This window comes from Zalophus californianus, chromosome 10, assembly GCF_009762305.2.
Source record: "Zalophus californianus isolate mZalCal1 chromosome 10, mZalCal1.pri.v2, whole genome shotgun sequence".
Taxonomy (NCBI): Eukaryota; Metazoa; Chordata; class Mammalia; order Carnivora; family Otariidae; genus Zalophus; species Zalophus californianus.
This window is the reverse complement of record NC_045604.1, coordinates 68,347,288-68,365,272: the sequence shown is the minus strand read 5'-3', so window position 1 is coordinate 68,365,272 and position 17,985 is coordinate 68,347,288. Positions and strand designations below refer to the sequence as shown.

The 17,985-nt window shown below is 45.2% G+C and overlaps 1 protein-coding gene across 5 annotated transcripts in view; it reads right to left on the bottom strand.

Moving 5' to 3' along the window:
- Positions 1-1,847: 1,847 nt before the first annotated feature.
- Positions 1,848-17,985, bottom strand: part of WDR26 (WD repeat domain 26) — a 39,086-nt gene continuing 22,948 nt past the window's right edge. For 2 of the 5 annotated variants that reach the window (XM_027611538.2, XM_027611536.2), the window contains exons 8-14: positions 17,799-17,939; positions 14,844-14,963; positions 13,022-13,167; positions 12,438-12,516; positions 12,039-12,168; positions 8,576-8,761; positions 1,848-6,217 (exon numbers count right to left, since the gene is read on the bottom strand). In XM_027611538.2, the coding sequence (XP_027467339.1) occupies positions 6,192-6,217; positions 8,576-8,761; positions 12,039-12,168; positions 12,438-12,516; positions 13,022-13,167; positions 14,844-14,963; positions 17,799-17,939 (828 nt within the window). In that variant the 3' untranslated portion in view covers positions 1,848-6,191. Of the gene's footprint in view, positions 6,218-6,242; positions 7,030-8,575; positions 8,762-12,038; positions 12,169-12,437; positions 12,517-13,021; positions 13,168-14,843; positions 14,964-17,798; positions 17,940-17,985 lie in introns of those variants that run through there. The other 3 variants (XM_027611537.2, XM_027611535.2, XM_027611534.2) reach the window with 2 other exon arrangements.

Sequence of the window (17,985 nt, the reverse complement as noted above, 5' to 3'; positions counted from 1 at the left end):
TCCTGGGATGGAGCCCCGCATCGGGCTCCCTGCTCGGCGAGGAGTCTGTTTCTCCCTCTGACCCTCCCCCTCCCATGCTCTCTCTCATCCTCTCTCAAATAAATAAAATCTTTAAAATACAGCTCTTGGGGCACCTGGGTGGTTCAGTGGTTAAGCATCTGACTCTTGATCTCCGCTCGGGTCATGATCAAGCGCCCCCCCACCCCCACCCCCGGCTCTGTGCTGGGCGTGGTGTCTGCTTGAGATTCTCTCTCCCTCTCCCTCTGCCCCAACCCCCCCAAATACAGCTCCCTACTCTGGGATTTGTTAAGGCTGGGAAGTTCTGTATCCCTGGTCCTGGGGTCTGGCAGGACAGGTTAATGTAGATGAATAGTGTTTCCAAGTCTGCAGAGTACAGCCGTATTTAAAGAAAACAAGTGGAAAAACTTCTCCCACCTGTTCCTCAGGACGCCGCAGCAGACTCCCGCCAACTGCCCACCCAGCCCAGACTTCAGAAGACAGTCCTTCCGTGCAGGACTCTGCTCCTAGAGGGAAGCCTCCTAAAGGGGGCAACTGGGACAACTGATTTTCTTTCCCTTTTCTCACAAACACAAATGTGCTGTGGGTTTGTACACACTCAATGCTTTCTCCAAGATCTTCTTGTTTAATTAAGCAGGCTCCGTGCCCAGCTCAGAGACCAAAGCGGAGCTTGAACTCACAACCCTGAGATCAGGAGCTGGATGCTTAACCAGCTGAGCCACCCAGGTGGCCCTCACCAAGGAGATCTGTAAATAATTATATAATGGGGCGCCTGGGTGGCTCAGTGGGTTAAGCATCTGCCTCGGCTCAGGTCATGATCCCGGGGTCCTGGGATCGAGCCCCGCATCGGGCTCCCTGCTTGGCAGGAAGCCTGCTTCTCCTTCTCCCTGACCTCCCCCCTGCTCTTGCGCTCTCTCAAATAAATAAAATCTTAAAAATAAAGAACTACATAATTATTCATGAGGAAATAAATTTTAATTTCAAAGTATATTTACTAGTCAACATATGCAATTTCTAATGCATAATGTCAGATACAGTAATATTTTTGAACAAGATGGGGCAGGCATGTGATTCCTTTAAAATGCAAGTTCCTGGGGCACCTGAATGGCTTAGTCTGTCGGGCATTCGACTCGATTTTGGCTCAAGTTGTGATCTCAGGGTCGTGAGATCGAGCCCCACATCAGCGGGGAGTCAGACTGATTCTCTCTCTGAATAAATAAGTCTTTAAAATACAAAGAAAACGTAAGTGTTCCCTAAATTTTCCTAAACTAATCCATGATGGCAAAATTGCCCTTATTTTTGGGAAAATCCTTAGTCATCGCTACACCCAACGTGGGGCTCGAACCCACGACCCTGAGGTCGAGTCACACGCTCCACCGACTCAGCCATTCGGGCGCCCCTGGCACGCCTGCTCTTTAAAAAAAAGACATGCCAACCACGAGGCGGTTCTTCCTTTGATACCAACTTGAAAACTCCAGGTAGGTATGTGGGAGTCAGACTCAGCCAGTCAGCTGTTTGAGGTTGGAAGCGGTGCCACCGATCGCCCAGATGAACGGACACGAGGAGACGCGGCACAACGTCTTACTCATTCTGTTTATTGGGTTGAAGGGGGTACAAACGATTGGGTAGGTGCGACGCACAGACATGGAAAAGGTGTATTAAAAACAAAACAAAACAAAACAAAACCCCAGTAAAGCAAATCAAAGTTAATGGAGGTTTCAATTGAACAAAATTTTAAAGACGTTTAATATAACCACACATTTATAAAATAAAAGTTAACAGGGTGTTTTGTAAATAATTAGAACGAGTGAAAATAAATATCAGAGACCTGAAGTTTTTATGCTTTAATGAAATAATAAAGCAAAGAAATTTAAACTACTAAATATAATCTGAGGCAGTTAAAAAAAAACCAAGAACCAAAAACCCAGAACCCCCCAAATTTAAGAACACAATCCTCTGAAACACTGAATCCGTCCATAGCAAATAGTTATTACAGACCGAAAGCTCTACGTGTCAGCCAGTTCCATCACAATGCCATGGAAATCTTGACAATTTAGGTGTCTTGAGATCAGCACTTAAGTCCTGTTCGCGATCTCTCCAGCTTGGTTTGTAAGTACAAACATGCTCCTGTGGATCTATCCCCTCACCACACATATACACACGTTTTCAAGGAGCCAATGACATTTTTTTCCATCTGTGCCTAAAAATGTTGCAATTCGATTTTAGCACAGTGACCCTGATAATGAAAATGCTTGAGTTAAAGATGGGGACACATCTGAATCTTATAAAAATATACCAGTATTAACCAGACCCTAAACTCAAGAGAGGGCACTTCACACGTGCACAAGACTAGTAAAATCGACAAGAACCCAGAAAGCGGCTTCCAGGACTTTTCATGGATTAAGCGCTCTCCCCCACACAGACGCACGACACGCACGCGCACGCACGCACACACACGTTTTCATACTGTTAGTTTCAGTAAATCCAGCCTATCTGGATTAAGTGACAGGGGATGGGTTTTTACAGGTTTTGTTTCTGCAACTATGGGGCACCTACTGTAACAATAGCTTAACAACACTGAGAACTTCAATTGAGTTCACCCTGTTTTTAGAAAGTGTCTAAGTGTAAATAAATGCAAAGTCACTTCTTTTAAAGTTAGCCGTTTCTAGGAAATCAGATATGGTTTTGAAAATGCAAGTAGGAAATTCTGGAGAATAAGGCCAAAAGAGCTGCTGGGGTCTAAATGACAGACTGATGTAAAACGAAATCAGGATGTTTATACATTTTGGAGATGGGACACAAAGGATATTGAGAGAAAGGTCTTCTTTCCTCCCCATTCAAAAGCAGCCATTCTTCTGCTGTCATAGAAACGGACTCAGATAGCTCCCTTTCAAGAGATGTGCGGTCTATTTACCACTGAGCAGAGGTGATAGGGTCAGTTCGAGTGCAGGAAACAACAGCCTAAAAAAGAAAATTTCAAGACGGGGAGGGGTGGGAAAGAAGGGTTTTCTATTAATGTCACAGAACACCGTTCTGGAGGGAGAACACGCCCGAGAACAGAAACCGCCCTATTTCTCCGGGGGTGTGTGCAGATGAAAATACAGACCTAAACTGGGACTTTTTGTTTGTTTCCCTCTCAAATAGCAGGTTCCTTTAATCAGCTCGTTCGTACTTAAAGCTAGGTAACCCCTGTCTGTTCTCCCACCCGCTAAAATGGGCCCATCTGTCGGGACGCCTGCAAATCTCCTGGTTAGACTACTTACCTGGTTTAACACAACGTGTTCGCCTGGCCTAGAAGAGTAGCAGAAATGGAGTCGGGACGAACACTAATGACACGAGGCCCAGAAGGAAAGCTGTGCCCGCCCCGCCCCCCGCGGCTCTTCATCCCCCTCCAACCCGGCCCTGATCCTCAAGTTCAACGCTGTACTAGCCGGAACCGATTGTTTGGAGGAAAAAGACATTTAATTTCATACTCACTCCAGCCCCTTAATCGATGAACAACAAAAACATTTTTAAGCACATGGGAATGAGCCTACTAACCTGATTTTTGGAGCCCAAATTCTCTCCTCTATTTTGATCTATGTGCAAAAAGTATTGGTACTTTTCAGTTTACACATTTGTTAGTATCCTGTGCTGGCTTGCCCGTGTCCCCACTCTTGAGCCTACAGATGGCGGCACCGTCAGAGGCTGTCAGGTTACAGCTACGGCTCAGCCCGTCCTAGGTGTCTTCATGGTGACCTTGCCTAGCACAGTCCCCGCGTGGCCCGGGGGCCCAGAGTGCGCTCCCTCAGCTGCTCTGCGGGCACCCTTGTCACTCTGCTAACTTAGGGGAGGTATGCTCTTTGTAAAATGCGCCTCACCTCTATGCCCCCGCCCCCCCCCCCCTTTTAAACAGTGTTTTTCACAGGAAAAGCTCCCATCTGGGGCTGGCTGGGTGAAGCCCGGGACAGACTGCGGGCCAGGCAGGGCTCCCAGGGGGCGTCAGCAGTGGCCCCGGGCCACTGCATCAGCTCAGTGCCGCTGCCGCCCCTCTCTGCCCACCGATCATGCGGACGTTTCCGTAGAGACTGGGGCACATTAACGGCTTCGGGGTTTAGCGAATCACTGAAAACACGAATGGGTTTAACTGCACTGAGGTAAAGAGAAGTTGCCACTTAATTATATACAGTTACCAATGAAGACTTTTATTCAAGCTCAAAGTAAAAAGTAATTTAAGAAAAATGAAGTACCAGATAAACTGTAACATATAGTTATTGTAACTCAGAAGTATCAAAACAGGAATTCTTGATTCTCTAAGTGGTGGTCTCTGCAAAATGGAGCTTAAAGAAATCTTTTACATACCAATTTGATAAAATAATCTGCTGACCACGGTCCGTCACTTTCTTGTACTATGAGCTTTTGGGAGAACCCGTGCTAGTTTAAGGCCAAATGTGTTTGTCTTTCTTCTCCCCTCCCTGACTGCCCCGCTTCTCCCTGCGGCCGCCCTGCCCCGCGCCCACGGGACAGTTCCTGACACCCAAGCCTTTCCCCGCTCTGGGTCCTGAGGGCGCCAACTCAGGCCGGTGACAGACCAGATGGCAGGCTTGGCTGGCCCCAAAGGGGACTTAGTACAAGCCCTTTGCTTCACCAGAATCTTATCTCGGGGGTACTCCCACCCCTCCTCCCAGCGTAACAGCTGCGGCCCCCCCGGAGCCTCTACCGAGAAGGGGAGGGAGGGGGTCTCAAGGAGACGAAGTCGGCTGCATTCAGCTGTTACGGGGTTTAAAAGCACAATGTGAACATCAGGCTTTTGGCTTATTCTAAATGTGAAATTCTCAGGGTTAAAAGTGCTTTTCCACAAAAGAGACCTTTCCTTAAGCTAAAGGGGGAGGGGAGGCAAGGACTACCCACAGCACCAGTATAGAATGAGGTTCAGTATGGCAATATCCGGAAAACTGAGAAGGAGCATTCTGTCAATTTATGTATCTCTACAGGTCAGAATATCAAGGGCCATTAAGATCAAGGACTGTGAGGTTTTAAACCCAGTTTCGGTCTGTCTCGAACCTGCTGAATTCTTCGGACAAGCTCAAGTAGACTAGGAACTTCCCCAGTGGTTACGCCTCATCGCCATGCTCCCGCTGGATCGCACCAGAACACCTTCCCAAGCCGAGAACAACTTGGAATGTGCTTTGGTGCGAACCTAAGTGGACTACTGATCTCTCCTGTTGGTAGAGATTTAAAATTCTCTTTTTAATCTTGAATTTCTTCAACATCAGGTACTGCTGTTCCTTCAGGAATAAAACAAAAGGGGGGAAGGGAAACCTTCACGGTATGACTCTGGATTCCCTGTGCAATGTCCTTCCAAGCACTGTTTCTGGGCAAGTCTCACGTGGGATTGTAGAAGAGCATCAGTTATACTGCGTTATCTACATCAGAGAGGAAACTTTTTGAAGCTGGTTTAGATTCCAAATGTATACAAATGAAGTCACTTTAATCCTATAAATACTTCTTAATTTATTTTTAAAAAATTGTGCTGTTAACCCTTTTACGGGGCAACAAGCTATGTGAAAAGTACAAAACTTTTTGTCAAATGTAATATTGAGAGTGCTTTTGACATAGTTCACTGGTTTATCATCTGGATCAGTATATACTGCGCAACGGGCAAGGCTAGAATCCATGAACCAAGCTGCAAAGATCTCAAGCTAAATAAGGCGGAAAGATTTTGGAGAAACAAAAGAAGGAAATTCTTTCCTATCCAATGTATACTCTTCAGACTAATGCACTCCTTCTATCAAGCCTTCTAAACTGTTAAATAAAGTTTTCCAAACAAGCATTTAAACTTCATTACACAGAAGAGCAACAAGAATGGTATCCCACCAGACAAAAGGCAGGAGGGAAAAAAATATATATACTGAGTTCAATGGGTAAGCCTGAATGTAGCACAGTTCTTCACAACCGATGGGGGGATAATTCAACATGGTGTCCAACAACGTTCTAACGACGTGCTTCATCTCAACTGGTTACTATGAAGCAAGGTGTAAATGTTTGGCCCCAATCGGGCTTCAGAAATGGTTCTTTTTTCATGACGAGCATGTCTGTCCAGCTATCAATCATGTTTGTTTGCACCAAATCCCAAGCCATTAAAATACGACTAATTTTAAGTTAAACAGAAGTCGTCTGCTCCACATTCGCCATCAACTATCCATGCTACTGCATTCCTCTGAATGAAGACAGGATGAAATGTGTTTCGGGGATGGGGGTGGGGGGGAGGAGAAAAGGGGAGGGGAAAAAAAAGTCACCAGTTAGAAAGTTTTAATATATCAGCATCATGACATTACAAACTGTCCTACCTCTGAAAACAATCACACCACAGCAAGTTCTTGGTCTTTCCATCATAACCTCTAGAACAATGTGTCCGTATTGTGTCTTACTTAGCCTGCATATTATAGTTTAAATTCATTACTTTGAATATTGGAGAACCCAAGTGAATAATCAAATTAGAATCTCATACTTTAAAAATGAACCTTGAAGTAGTTCTGTGGAACAGCAGATCTTTATGATTAGACGACAAAAGGAAAGAGGAGTGAACGATCCGGTGGTCCAAGGTAGGAGGGTGCCTGGGACCGCGTGCTTCGTCCGCTCAGCCCGTGCCACGTTCTGTGGCACGTTCCCACTGTGTTTTTGGGAACGGGTCAATAAGCCTCGTGGATACAGTTCAGTGGCTATTACGGGCACATTCACAGGGCTGGACAACCGTCTCGTCACCCGCCAGCAGTCATACACAAATGGCAGCATGCAGCCCTCAGCACCCCACTGGTCTACTTTCAGTCTCCATGGACCTGCCCACTCATTTCACATAACGGGGTCGCACTAAGTGGTCTTCTGCGTTCGGGTCTTGCACTTGGCATATTGTTCTGGAGATTCGTCCGCGTTGCAGCGTGTGTCTGCTTGATCCTATTCTACTTTACGCATCCCTCAAAACGATATAGTACGGAACTCTACTGTTAGAATAAAAGGTCAGCAGATGGGTTTCTGAAACGGGAATCAAATATTTTCGCTTAAAAGACTTACAGTATCTTAGAGTGTCATGATTTTTGAATGTCATTTTCTTCAGCCTCATCTATATTTTTCAAAATGTCTATTCCAAACAGGCGTTACTTTCATTAGTAAAAAAAAAAAAATTCAAGTGGGAGAAAAGAACCCAGAAGACACTTTTTTCCTGTTTTAGGTATAAATGAACTTCTTGCAAAAACACAAAGCAGAGCTGCTGCATCGGACCAGATCTCCCAAGGGCGCCAGATGAGGTTCACCCACGCGGCGTGCGTCCACATCGACTTGATCCACCCAATACCAACAGAGTGGCAGCTTTGACTTCACGGCCGTAGAGGCATAAGCTCAAAGCTGGGTCTGAAGTATATCCGCTTGCCAGGTAAATCTCTTACTATCTACCTAATATTTCAAATCGAATACACTTCCTTGAAGAAGTAACTTCCAAATGACTGATAAGAGAAACGCACGTAATCACAGTTATGGATCTGTAACACGTCAGTCCCTGACAGTGGGCGCTGAAACCTGAACAGGACAACACACGGAGGCAAAGGGTCTCGGTGCTGGCGGATTTCCCAGAGGCGTGCTGGCCCGTCCCGCAGTGATGCAGACACATGGTGGCCCTTCAGGCTCTGAACCACTGCGCGGCGGGTCTCAAATCCATCACCCGTGTCCTCTTCACACGCTGACTCTCACCTCACTGCGGCTGCTCTTTCTCACTAAAACGTCTAGGTGGGACCCGCGGTGAACAAAAACCTCGTCATCTGTTTTCTGGGGGACTTGCTTCCTTCTAAGAAAACCAAATATTTCACTTGCTCTGTTTGAAAGAAGAGCGGTACGTCCTTTACATAAAATTTCTCACCGTGTCTTCCCTCCAGCACAAGTTGTCTTGCTCAACCGAGCCAGATCCTCATGGAAAAACCCTGCAGACTCGGGACGGCGACTCCGTGTCCCCCCCACAGAAATGCGGGTGGACTCCCCCCCCCCCCAGGACTGTGCAGGACAGCCTGGTGCGTGCTCAAGGCGCAGGGCAGATTGGAGCATCCTCTCTCCGGGTCACACACAGTGCCCTGGGGCCAGGGGCCACACGGTGTCACGGGCGTGTATGCTCAAGAGCAAATCGGTCTGAAGTTGTCCAAATTTTGTAATATTAGCTAGTTCTCATGGGCGTGAAAGTATAAAATGCTTCCTGCATCATGGAGTGAGATTTTTAAGATTTGCTGAGCTGAAAAAAACTACACAGCTACGCAGCTGTAAATGAGGTGGTGCGTTCCCATTCATCTTCCCCAATGTTACCACCACACACGTGCACACACGTGTACCACACACACACCCCCCACGCACCCACACCATACATGCACCCGACACACACACACCCACCCCTGTATGTCAGGTTACGGAAACTCCTGTGGAGAGAGTACAATCTCTGAATGGGGGAGGAAGTAAATTCTAGCCCACACTGAAAAGTTCCCAACAGGCCGGGCCACGTGTCACCCAGAGGAAGCGCGCGGATGGTGTGCGGTGCTGTTACCTTCAATATTCTGGTGGTCTATAAAAGGTGCTGGTCCCCATATTCTAACAGTGCCATCGTCTGAGGCGCTGGCCATCATGGATGGGATCTGTGGGTTCCAGCTCACACAGTTCACTGTGCGCGTGTGCCCTGTCAGCTCCGCAATTGGCAGCTCGCTACGCTTGTGCCAGATGTAAACCTTGTGATCTGGATAAACAGGAATTCAGAGAGAGGTCAGGGCGCTGTTGTACTTCAACAAAGCCAACTGATCTGAAATTGCTCATCATCACACACAGAACATAGGACTCGATTTTTAGAACTTAATACGTGTGTAGTTTAATAAATTCCCTTATGAGAAAAGCCATTTTAACAAAATATACGGTTCCCCTGTTAAAGGTGACTGACTAGCTCTCAAGTCATCACGAAGTCTGCAATATTCTCTTAATACCCGAGAAATGGATCACAGGCAAGATCTCTCAAGGTAAACAAATGTAGGACAGAGATGACAAACGCTCTGGAAATGGGGGGTGATGGAACCACGATGTGTCCAAATCCAACAGCAGCTATCATGCAGACAACTGCTCAACCTCTGCGGAGGGTTCACCGCGTCCCAGGCGCTAGACACTTCAGTGACTGATATATCATTCTCACCACCGCCGCCACGAGGTGGGTGCTGCGCTTCTGCCCTTCCCGGGGAGGGGGCCTGAGGCGCTCGGACGACCCGCCTCACACCCGCCCTCCACCACTGGCTACCCGGTACCTGTGGACACATCACCCACTCTGGGTGGTCCTTCATCTGCACGCGACATGGTGTGAGGGTAAAATCAGTTTGCGTATGCAAGAGTTTGGGAAAGAGCCTGGCAGAGAGTAAACAGTGCGCGTTACTGTAAAGAGGAACCTACGTCCAGGTGACACTTCTCAAACAGAAGGCACACCCTGTGTGAGTGACAGAAGTGCTCCACCTGAAGGCGAGCCGCCAACTAGCGGCCAGTGGGGGAGCTCCCGGGGGACGAGCTTCCCACCGAGCAAACCTCAGTGTGCTGAGAAGCAGCTCATTTGTGGTAAAAGAACACGTCCTGCTTTCAAAGCGTCTAACGTGAACATGAAAGGCTGGGACTCCCTCTGAGCGTTGTGTGTGCATACGGGAAGCAAAAGCTGACACACTCACTGAAGAACTGAATTATACTTTCCTAGAAGGTGTATGTCGTTCAGTCACTTTTTCCTTGCGTAAAATGAAATAAGCAAAAAAAGAAAAAAGCAGAGAAAGACAAAACAGATTAGCTACGCTTCCCCTTGAACTAAGTTCACAAAGACAATCACAGTGAAAAGTATGAATACACCGGACACCTGCCCGCCGCCGGGGGTAGATGCTTTGTGAGCACACACCCAAGGACAGTGTCTGCTGGAGAGGCAGCAGGCCCTCAGACTCGCAGGGGTCAGGGTCAGAGCGACAGGCTTGCTGACTGAGCTCTGCTGGCCGCCGCGGTCCACAGACCCCACGGCTTGTGTGGCGGTAAAAAAGAAAGCAGGGTTTTCTACACACTGCCCGCACAGTGAAAAAGCTTGAGTAATGACGTAACGTTTTTGAAAACGTTCCCTAATTGCTCTATTTTATATTGCCAGTCATGTATTTGGGATTTGGAAGGTTCTTAGAATCCCCGCAAATAAATGACAAATGGATTAATGTGATCATCATGGGACATAATGCATTCACTATGTCCACTTGGTGTTGAAAACATTTTTCAGAACCATTCTAAACCACCTGAGTCGTGAGAATGCTCACCTCTTCACTTCATGTTTCATTTTTAGCCCAAAGAGAATATAGTATGGTTTGATTAATTAATAATGATTAATCATTAGTTCAAAGTTAGTTCAGGCTTTAAAATAAAAGGACAGACATCACTACGGATAATGGCAATCACAGGTATTCTGAAGCACTTCTAGGGTCCATATTATGTTTAGAAAGACCGGGGAGCATAATCAAGAGGGGAAGCCCACCAGAAGCAGGGCTGAACGGAGCTTGGGAGAGAGACTGGGGGCGGGGGAGCGCTAACAAGCAGGCAGAAGTCTTCACGTGCTTGGACCGTGCTAGTGCAGAATCTGGGAGAAAGTAATTGGAAAGATGTGAACTTCTCAAAAGTGTTACCTACAAACCAACTCTTCTCTCTTCTCAATCTTACCTGATTTTTTTTCTTTTTTTTTTAACAGAGCGTGAGTGGAGGGGAGGGGCAGAGGCAGGGCAGAGGGAGAAAGACTCCCAAGTAAACTCCCCGCTGAGCACAGAGTCGATCCCACGACCCTGAGATCATGACATGAGCTGAGATGCAGAGTCAGATGCTTAACTGACTGAGCCACCCAGGCGCCCTGACTGTTTTTTTTAGAGAAAGAAACAGCAGATAAATTCCTATGCTTCATATGAATTCCTAAAGGTCTCTGTCCTAATTCTTAAACACACCTTATACACAAAGGGAAAACCCGTGTTACTCTGTGATCCTTGGATCTATTGAGATCAATTTCTCGTCGAGATAGGGGTGGCCAACACCTTGGATAAATGGAACATCACCAACAGAAGCCAGTTCCCTGGTCTATGCTGTAAAACTAGATTTAGTATTTTTAGAAGTGACGTAACTAACATGCTGCTGTAGCACTAAGAGCAGTATACAGCAGGTGCTCAATGAGATTCTGCCATAATTTGCCCTTATTTATGCTTCTAGTAGCACACTCACTTTTAATACCTATCTGTGTTGCCTAAAAGATTATTTATTTATTTGACAGAGAGAGAGAGAACGAGCAAGCACAAGCAGGGGGAGCGGCAGAGGGAGAAGCAGGCTCCCCGCTGAGCAGGGAGCCTGACGCGGGGCACGATCCCAGGATCCTGGGATCATGACCTGAGCCGAAGGCAGACACTTAACCAACTGAACCTCCCGGGCACCCCTGTATTTTAAACAATTTCTATTTTAAATTCGACTGACCACTTTAGGAACAGGCCTGGCTGGAATACTGGTGTTATTAGACTGGAGAGTACGTGTATTCAGAAAAAGTACTAGAGACAATTCTACAATTTCAGCTTTTCCGAGACCGGAAGAATCCTCAAACTAAATTATTCTCTTTGGCCATTAAAGAAACACTGCAGGTCCTAACCAGAGTCGAATTTGTCTAAGTTCAGGTAAGACATCATAATTAACCCTAACTTCATAGATCCTACGAACCTCTGCACACCATCACGGAAGATTAACTAAATCTTGGTTTGACGCATGCACCACGCACACCTCCCCGTGGCCAGAATGGGACAATCCGGAGGACGCAAAGGCATTCCAAAAAGGGGAAAAGAACAGTGTGCCGGAGAGATAAAACTCCAACAATTGTCAATCTCACACCCTGCATTTGCCTGGAGACGTGGCTACCCTCATGCACTGAGTCAATCACAGAGCTCCCCCCGGATCCCCCATCCATCCACGAGAACGACCGCGTGCACACAACTCACCTTCACTGCCACTAGCGATGAAGTCTTCGTTATGGCCTCCAAAACATGAATGAATCGTATAAAACCCTTGCGTGACACCTTGATACTTTCTTACTAAAACTCTGTCTTGCAAGTCCCATAAATGAACTCCCTGTAGGCGAAAGAAAACAGACGTATTTATTCTTCCTCAATTCAAAAGAATTTTAAAAAGTAATCTGTGAATATCTCTTTGCCTGATGGAACATTTTCAATTCCTATTTACGCAAAATGGGAACGTTCTGATAAATTAATGGTTGACCCACAAACTTAAGGACCAAACACATACAGTAAAATTTAAGAATTTGTAAAAATATTTCTATATGTATACACCAAAAATCATACTAAATTTTGAACTAAGCTAAATCTTTATAATAAACTTACCTGAGTTGCTACATTTAACAAAGCTAATCGGCCATTCTTGGAAATAGTAAAAGACATAATGGGATGATCTTCTTGTACTCTGTAACCAGAAAATAATCTGTTAAAAGCGACACACTAAGAATCAAGAACATTCATATTATCAAAATATAAAATGTTCTAGCTTAAATACTGCAATTTTGTCTATAATCAGTATGAGAGACTGTATTTCAATTAAGAAAAAAAAATGAGTTAATGGCTACGAAGCACCCCCTGACCACCAATCCACTTTTTTTTTTTTTTAAAGATTTTATTTATTTATTTGACACAGAGAGAGAGAGATCACAAGTAGGCAGGCAGGCAGGCAGAGGGAAAAGCAGGCTCCCTGCTGAGCAGGGAGCCCGATGCGGGACTCGATCCCAGGACCCTGGGATCATGACCTGAGCCGAAGGCAGACTCTTAACCAAGTGAGCTACCCAGGCAGCCCCCACCAATCCATTTTAAGATCAAACCCAAACCAAAACATAAGGGCTCTTCTCAAATAGTGAGTTCCACCACACATTTTAACATAAATAAAGTAATTATTTAACAGATAAAAAAATAGTTACATGTTCCTATCTGTAAGGTCCTCGAAGTTGTACCCCCGGATGCGCTGGTGTGTGTCTGATGCCAGAACAGTCTTGCCATCGCTCAAGCACCAAAGGCATTGCACTCTCACCCCTTCCCAGGAGTCAAGGAGGTTCCCGTCTAAATCCTGGGGAGAAATTCACTGTGAACCCCATTATGAAACAGCGCTTGGGAAGCCAAGAACCAAAAGAATCTCTTAGCAGTATCTTTTTGTAATAAGTTTGTTTTTTCCTGCTCGACTTAATTGTTCCATAAGTGGTTCTCATCACGAAAATGTGAATATAGGTCAAATTTCATTACAACAATACTTCAGGGGGAGGGGGAGAGAATCTCTGTACACTCTGTCTTCCCTTCAACATGCAACCAGGCACAGATGATGACAAAACACACAGAGAAAGAATCCCTAAGTTCTAAGTGAGGCCCTGCTACCGGGACCTGTCCTGTGGAAAAGATTAGCAAAACATTACTTCTAGCTTTAGGGAACTCAGAAACTGTTATGACATTTTAAAAACATCACCAAATTTGTAATGTGTTCTACAGATCAAAGCTCTAAGGATCATTATCTTGTTGAATATTCCAAGTTCTGAGAGGCATCCCATGTCCACTCCACAGATGGGGGAGCTACCAAGTCCCGGGCCCTGAAGGTGTCAACACCACAGGGGACAGTGGGGTCAGCAGACACACACATGGTCATCTTGCAGGCAGGGAGTCAAGAACAAACGGCTTTGCGGCCGGAAAGTACAGCATGGAGACCAGCTGGACTGCATATCTGAAAGTTTCTGAGAGAATAACTCTTAAAAGTCCTCATCACAACTGTGAACTGTGTATGGGAACAGCTAATTACTGTGGTTGTAATTGTTAATGCACACAGATATCAAAACGTTATGTTGTACACGTGAAGCTAACATAATGTTATAGGTCAACTATACCTCCGTTGAAACAAAGGGAAAATAAGTAAAAAACCCAAGTAGTATATTAGCCCATGGATAGAAACTCCAGAAATAACTTTTTAAACTACTGGGAAAATCACAGGTAGACCAATAAGGTGTGCTGAGATGGCTGGGGGAAGGAAAGAACTTGTGGCTCATAACCATGCTTTGGGGACAGGACACGAGGTTCCACAAGTCCCACGGCTGGCTTACCAACCAGACGCCGGTGGTCTGTACCGGCCACACAGAGGTCTTTATGACCGGTGATCTTCAGCTATGTTGAATGATTTACGGGATTCATGATCTCATTTAACTGTAATCCTAAGATCACACGCGGAAGTGCCCACTGGCAGCAAGCCGGGCCGTGGCACGAGACACGGCAACCAGACCGATGTTCAAGGCAGAGTCCACCTTGTCACGAGATTGGTCACCTATTCCTTATTGTCATCATCCCACCAACACGAGATTAATGGGGCAGATACTTCAAATAAAGACTGGAAGGTTCTCTGGTAGTGCTCATCACCACTTTTAGTCCTCACATATTTAAGACGGTCAACTCATGAAATTCAGCACAGCTTGGATACAAATCCTAAAGCCTCAAAAGAAAGTACTCAATATTTTCAATCCTATACATTAGACACTTGTTTATGAGAACAAAGTATTTAGTAAAATAATTTAATGTTTTACTAAACTCAGTCTAGACTTTGTATAAACATTTTAAAATGGTTAAAAAAAGAAAAAAAAAACCACAGAAAGTTCTATTGGATGGTGCTTATTTAGAAAGATAGCTAAGTAGGTCTTCACAGAATATATTTCATAAAAGAATTATTTCCACAAAAGGAGTGGGCAGTGGACGGGGGCAGGAGGTACTCACACACTGGTAGAACTGGCCACGCTGACCTCCAGTTACGAAGCGCTTCCCATCTGGATTCCAAGCCACACTCGTCAAACTGTCCTCATGAGACTGGCTCATTTTTGTCCTTAGCTCTCCCGTCTACAAAGAAATAAAACTGTGGCTAACAGCTTCAAGATAGGCTTCTAAAGGGAATGTATAAAGAAAAAAAAATAGTAACTGGGCTATCAGGTCAGTTTGGTATTCCTAATTAGAGAAATGAACTGTTCTAACTGGCCTTACAAAAAACCAACCAACCAACCAACCAACCAGACTGCAGTGCTCAGAGGAGTGAAGAGCGAGAAGAACCAGGAGCTGAACAACACTCAGCACAGGTGATCCCAACAATAGGTCTGACTAGATAAACCCTTAATAAAACTCTCACCTTCAATGACGTTTATAAATTAAATCACATTTTCCCCAAGTAAAAGGAGGAGAAGCTCAGTGCTACATGCACTACTCCCTCAAGTTCCCGTTTCTCCTCAGTCCATAGTTCTTGGCAAATTTTATTCTAAAACCGTAGAGACTGCAGTTAGCAGTTCCTCAAGAACATGATTAATGGACAGAAAGACCAGGGCCCTGAACTAAGGCAAGGGTGCAGCAATTCTCAATTGTGTGAAATCTCGTATCTGAGATGCTAAAAATGTAGTAGGGAAGATGGAAGAGAGAAATGAAAACTATTTTTCTGGTATCTAATTTTATCTCAACTAAAAGTGCAGAAAAGAGGGACTTTTGTACTGGTTAGCATATAGCCATATTTTACAGGATTCCCAAGTCAGAAAGACTATTTACTGGTTATGACCCTAAGCTATCCTCCTGTTATTTTTTTCTAAGTTATCGAACTTAGAAGGTAGACACATACCATTTAATCTAGTCTTGATTCCATTTTGTTCATGGATTAGAAACAGGCTCTGAGAGATAATAGCTGCCCTTGGTATAATAAAAAGTACATGGGCATAATTCTCCTGTGAGAAATGGGTAATCAAAAGTAGGAAAAAAAAAAAAAAGTGAAAACAAAGTGTATGATCAGGGAACAGGGCCAAGCACTAAAAGCAAAGAGGGCACAAAAATAGAAAGCCAGACGTCTCCCTTTATACTGGAAAAAAAATCAGCAATTTTAAAACCTTCCCCCATGCTGCTAATAGGTCTTGCCGATTTATCTTTTTTTGGGTTGCCAGAGAGAAACAGTTAAAAGTTCAGAATCCCAAGCACACACGCAGTGGCTAAATCATCCGCACGTTGTGCTCACACATGTTAATACTCTTAAGTGCTGAGGCAGAAATGGTCTTTTCTTCTGCTGCGCGGAGGACGGTGGGTATATGAGAGAGTCTATCATAGGAAACTACCTCACAATATAAGGAACAATGTGCAAACTGACTGAAAACCAAGTCTGTAAGGTAATGCACAAACTGTTAAGCTACAACACCCTCTAACTGTCCAGAAATTCAGAATTGACTCAAAGGAAGACTACAGCCACCATCAATTCCGAGTCCACTACTGGACGATTAGGACTCCATACATCTTCTCTTTGAGAGGGAAAAAAAAACCCCAAAAAACCCATTCTGTCTTTTAGGTCAGATTCATTCCAGTCTATTCTAATGCGAGAAAGCCGTCTCTTCTCTTCTTGGCTTTGCTGCCCCCCGCCCCCCCGAACCCAATCACAAACACCGATGATACACTGGCTTGATGAAAATGGCCTAAAGACATCTGGGAAGCAACTGGGGATTTTAGTTATGACACGAACATTAGAGATTAGAGAATGATAGCTAACGTTCCTGAATAAGATGAGGACGTGTTATATGAGGGAATGTTACTTTCTAGAAGATACATGCTTAAGTATTTGGTATAAAATATCGCAGCTGTAATTTCCTTCCAAATGTTTTGGATGTGGATGTCCATGTACGCACGTCTCCGTGTGTGTCCACATAAAATATATAGAATGTTCATCGATGCATCTAAGGTGGTGGGCAAGAGTCACCACTGTACTCCACTTTCCTTAGTATTTGACAACTCTCCTAATGAAAAGCTGGGGTTGAAACATAAGCAGTTAAGTGGGCATAAGAAGACTGTACTGTCTGACAGCAGGGCGGGGATTACGGCGTATCGCCCGCAGGTGGGTCTCAGTATTTGCTCTGCCCTCTGCACACTTGCGCAGTTTTAGCTCCACTCTCTCAGTAAAAACCGACTCACGTACAGGTCCCCGAACTCACAGTCCTAGCCCTTCAGTGTACACTGGTATACTCAGACCACAGCCCCGACCATACCCTCGCCTCGGGGCAGAAAAATGAAAAGAGCAGCATCCAACCAGCCATCTTACAGAAGGAAGTTAAAAATAATTTTTAAATTGGAACTGTAAGGTGTCCAAAACATAGTACAAAAATAATGGAACTTAATGCTAATTTTTGTAAAAAGAAAAAAAAAGGGACCCTGGACAGAGGTCAAGTTTTGGTTTAGAAACTGTTAACAGAGTCCTTACTAAAGTCCTGAGACGTTACTTTTCCTAAACTAGATGAGCGTATTAAACACGGTAAGGAGACGACGATACGGCCGCCACCAGAACGAGAGACCCGGTTCCCTGCAGATGTTTGCACACTTGAAAGGTTAAGTTTCGCGTACAATCATCACACTGTGAAACCACTGTAAAATCTTCTCGGAGGTAAAAGTGCCATGGTAAATAGTATGAATTTCACAGTACAAAGCACAACATTACTGAAAATACTCTTTCGTCCTTCTTTTAAATACTCTATTGTGCTCAGCCTGATAGTTAAGTTGCTAAGCGGGGACACCTGGCTCCATTTGCTGAATTCTCTTTTAGGAGGGACACACTCCAGTCACTGCGGCTGAGTGGCTGTGTTCTAGTGAGAATCAAGCTATAAGGAGTGCGTGCAGGGCGGCCACGCTGTACTGAGAGGCTCAAGCAAGGACGAACGTGCTCACCTGTACATTCCAAAGCCAGAGCTCAGAGCAGTCGTCTGGGCCACAAGCAACAAGGTAGCTGTCGTCCGGACTCCACGCGATGTAGGAGACGCCGTAAGCGTGTCCTTCTAAGGTTTTAAGCAGTTTTAGCAGGTGTGTATCCTAGGAGGGAAAGAGACCACTTGGTTAGAGTCCTCAAAGTCCAAGG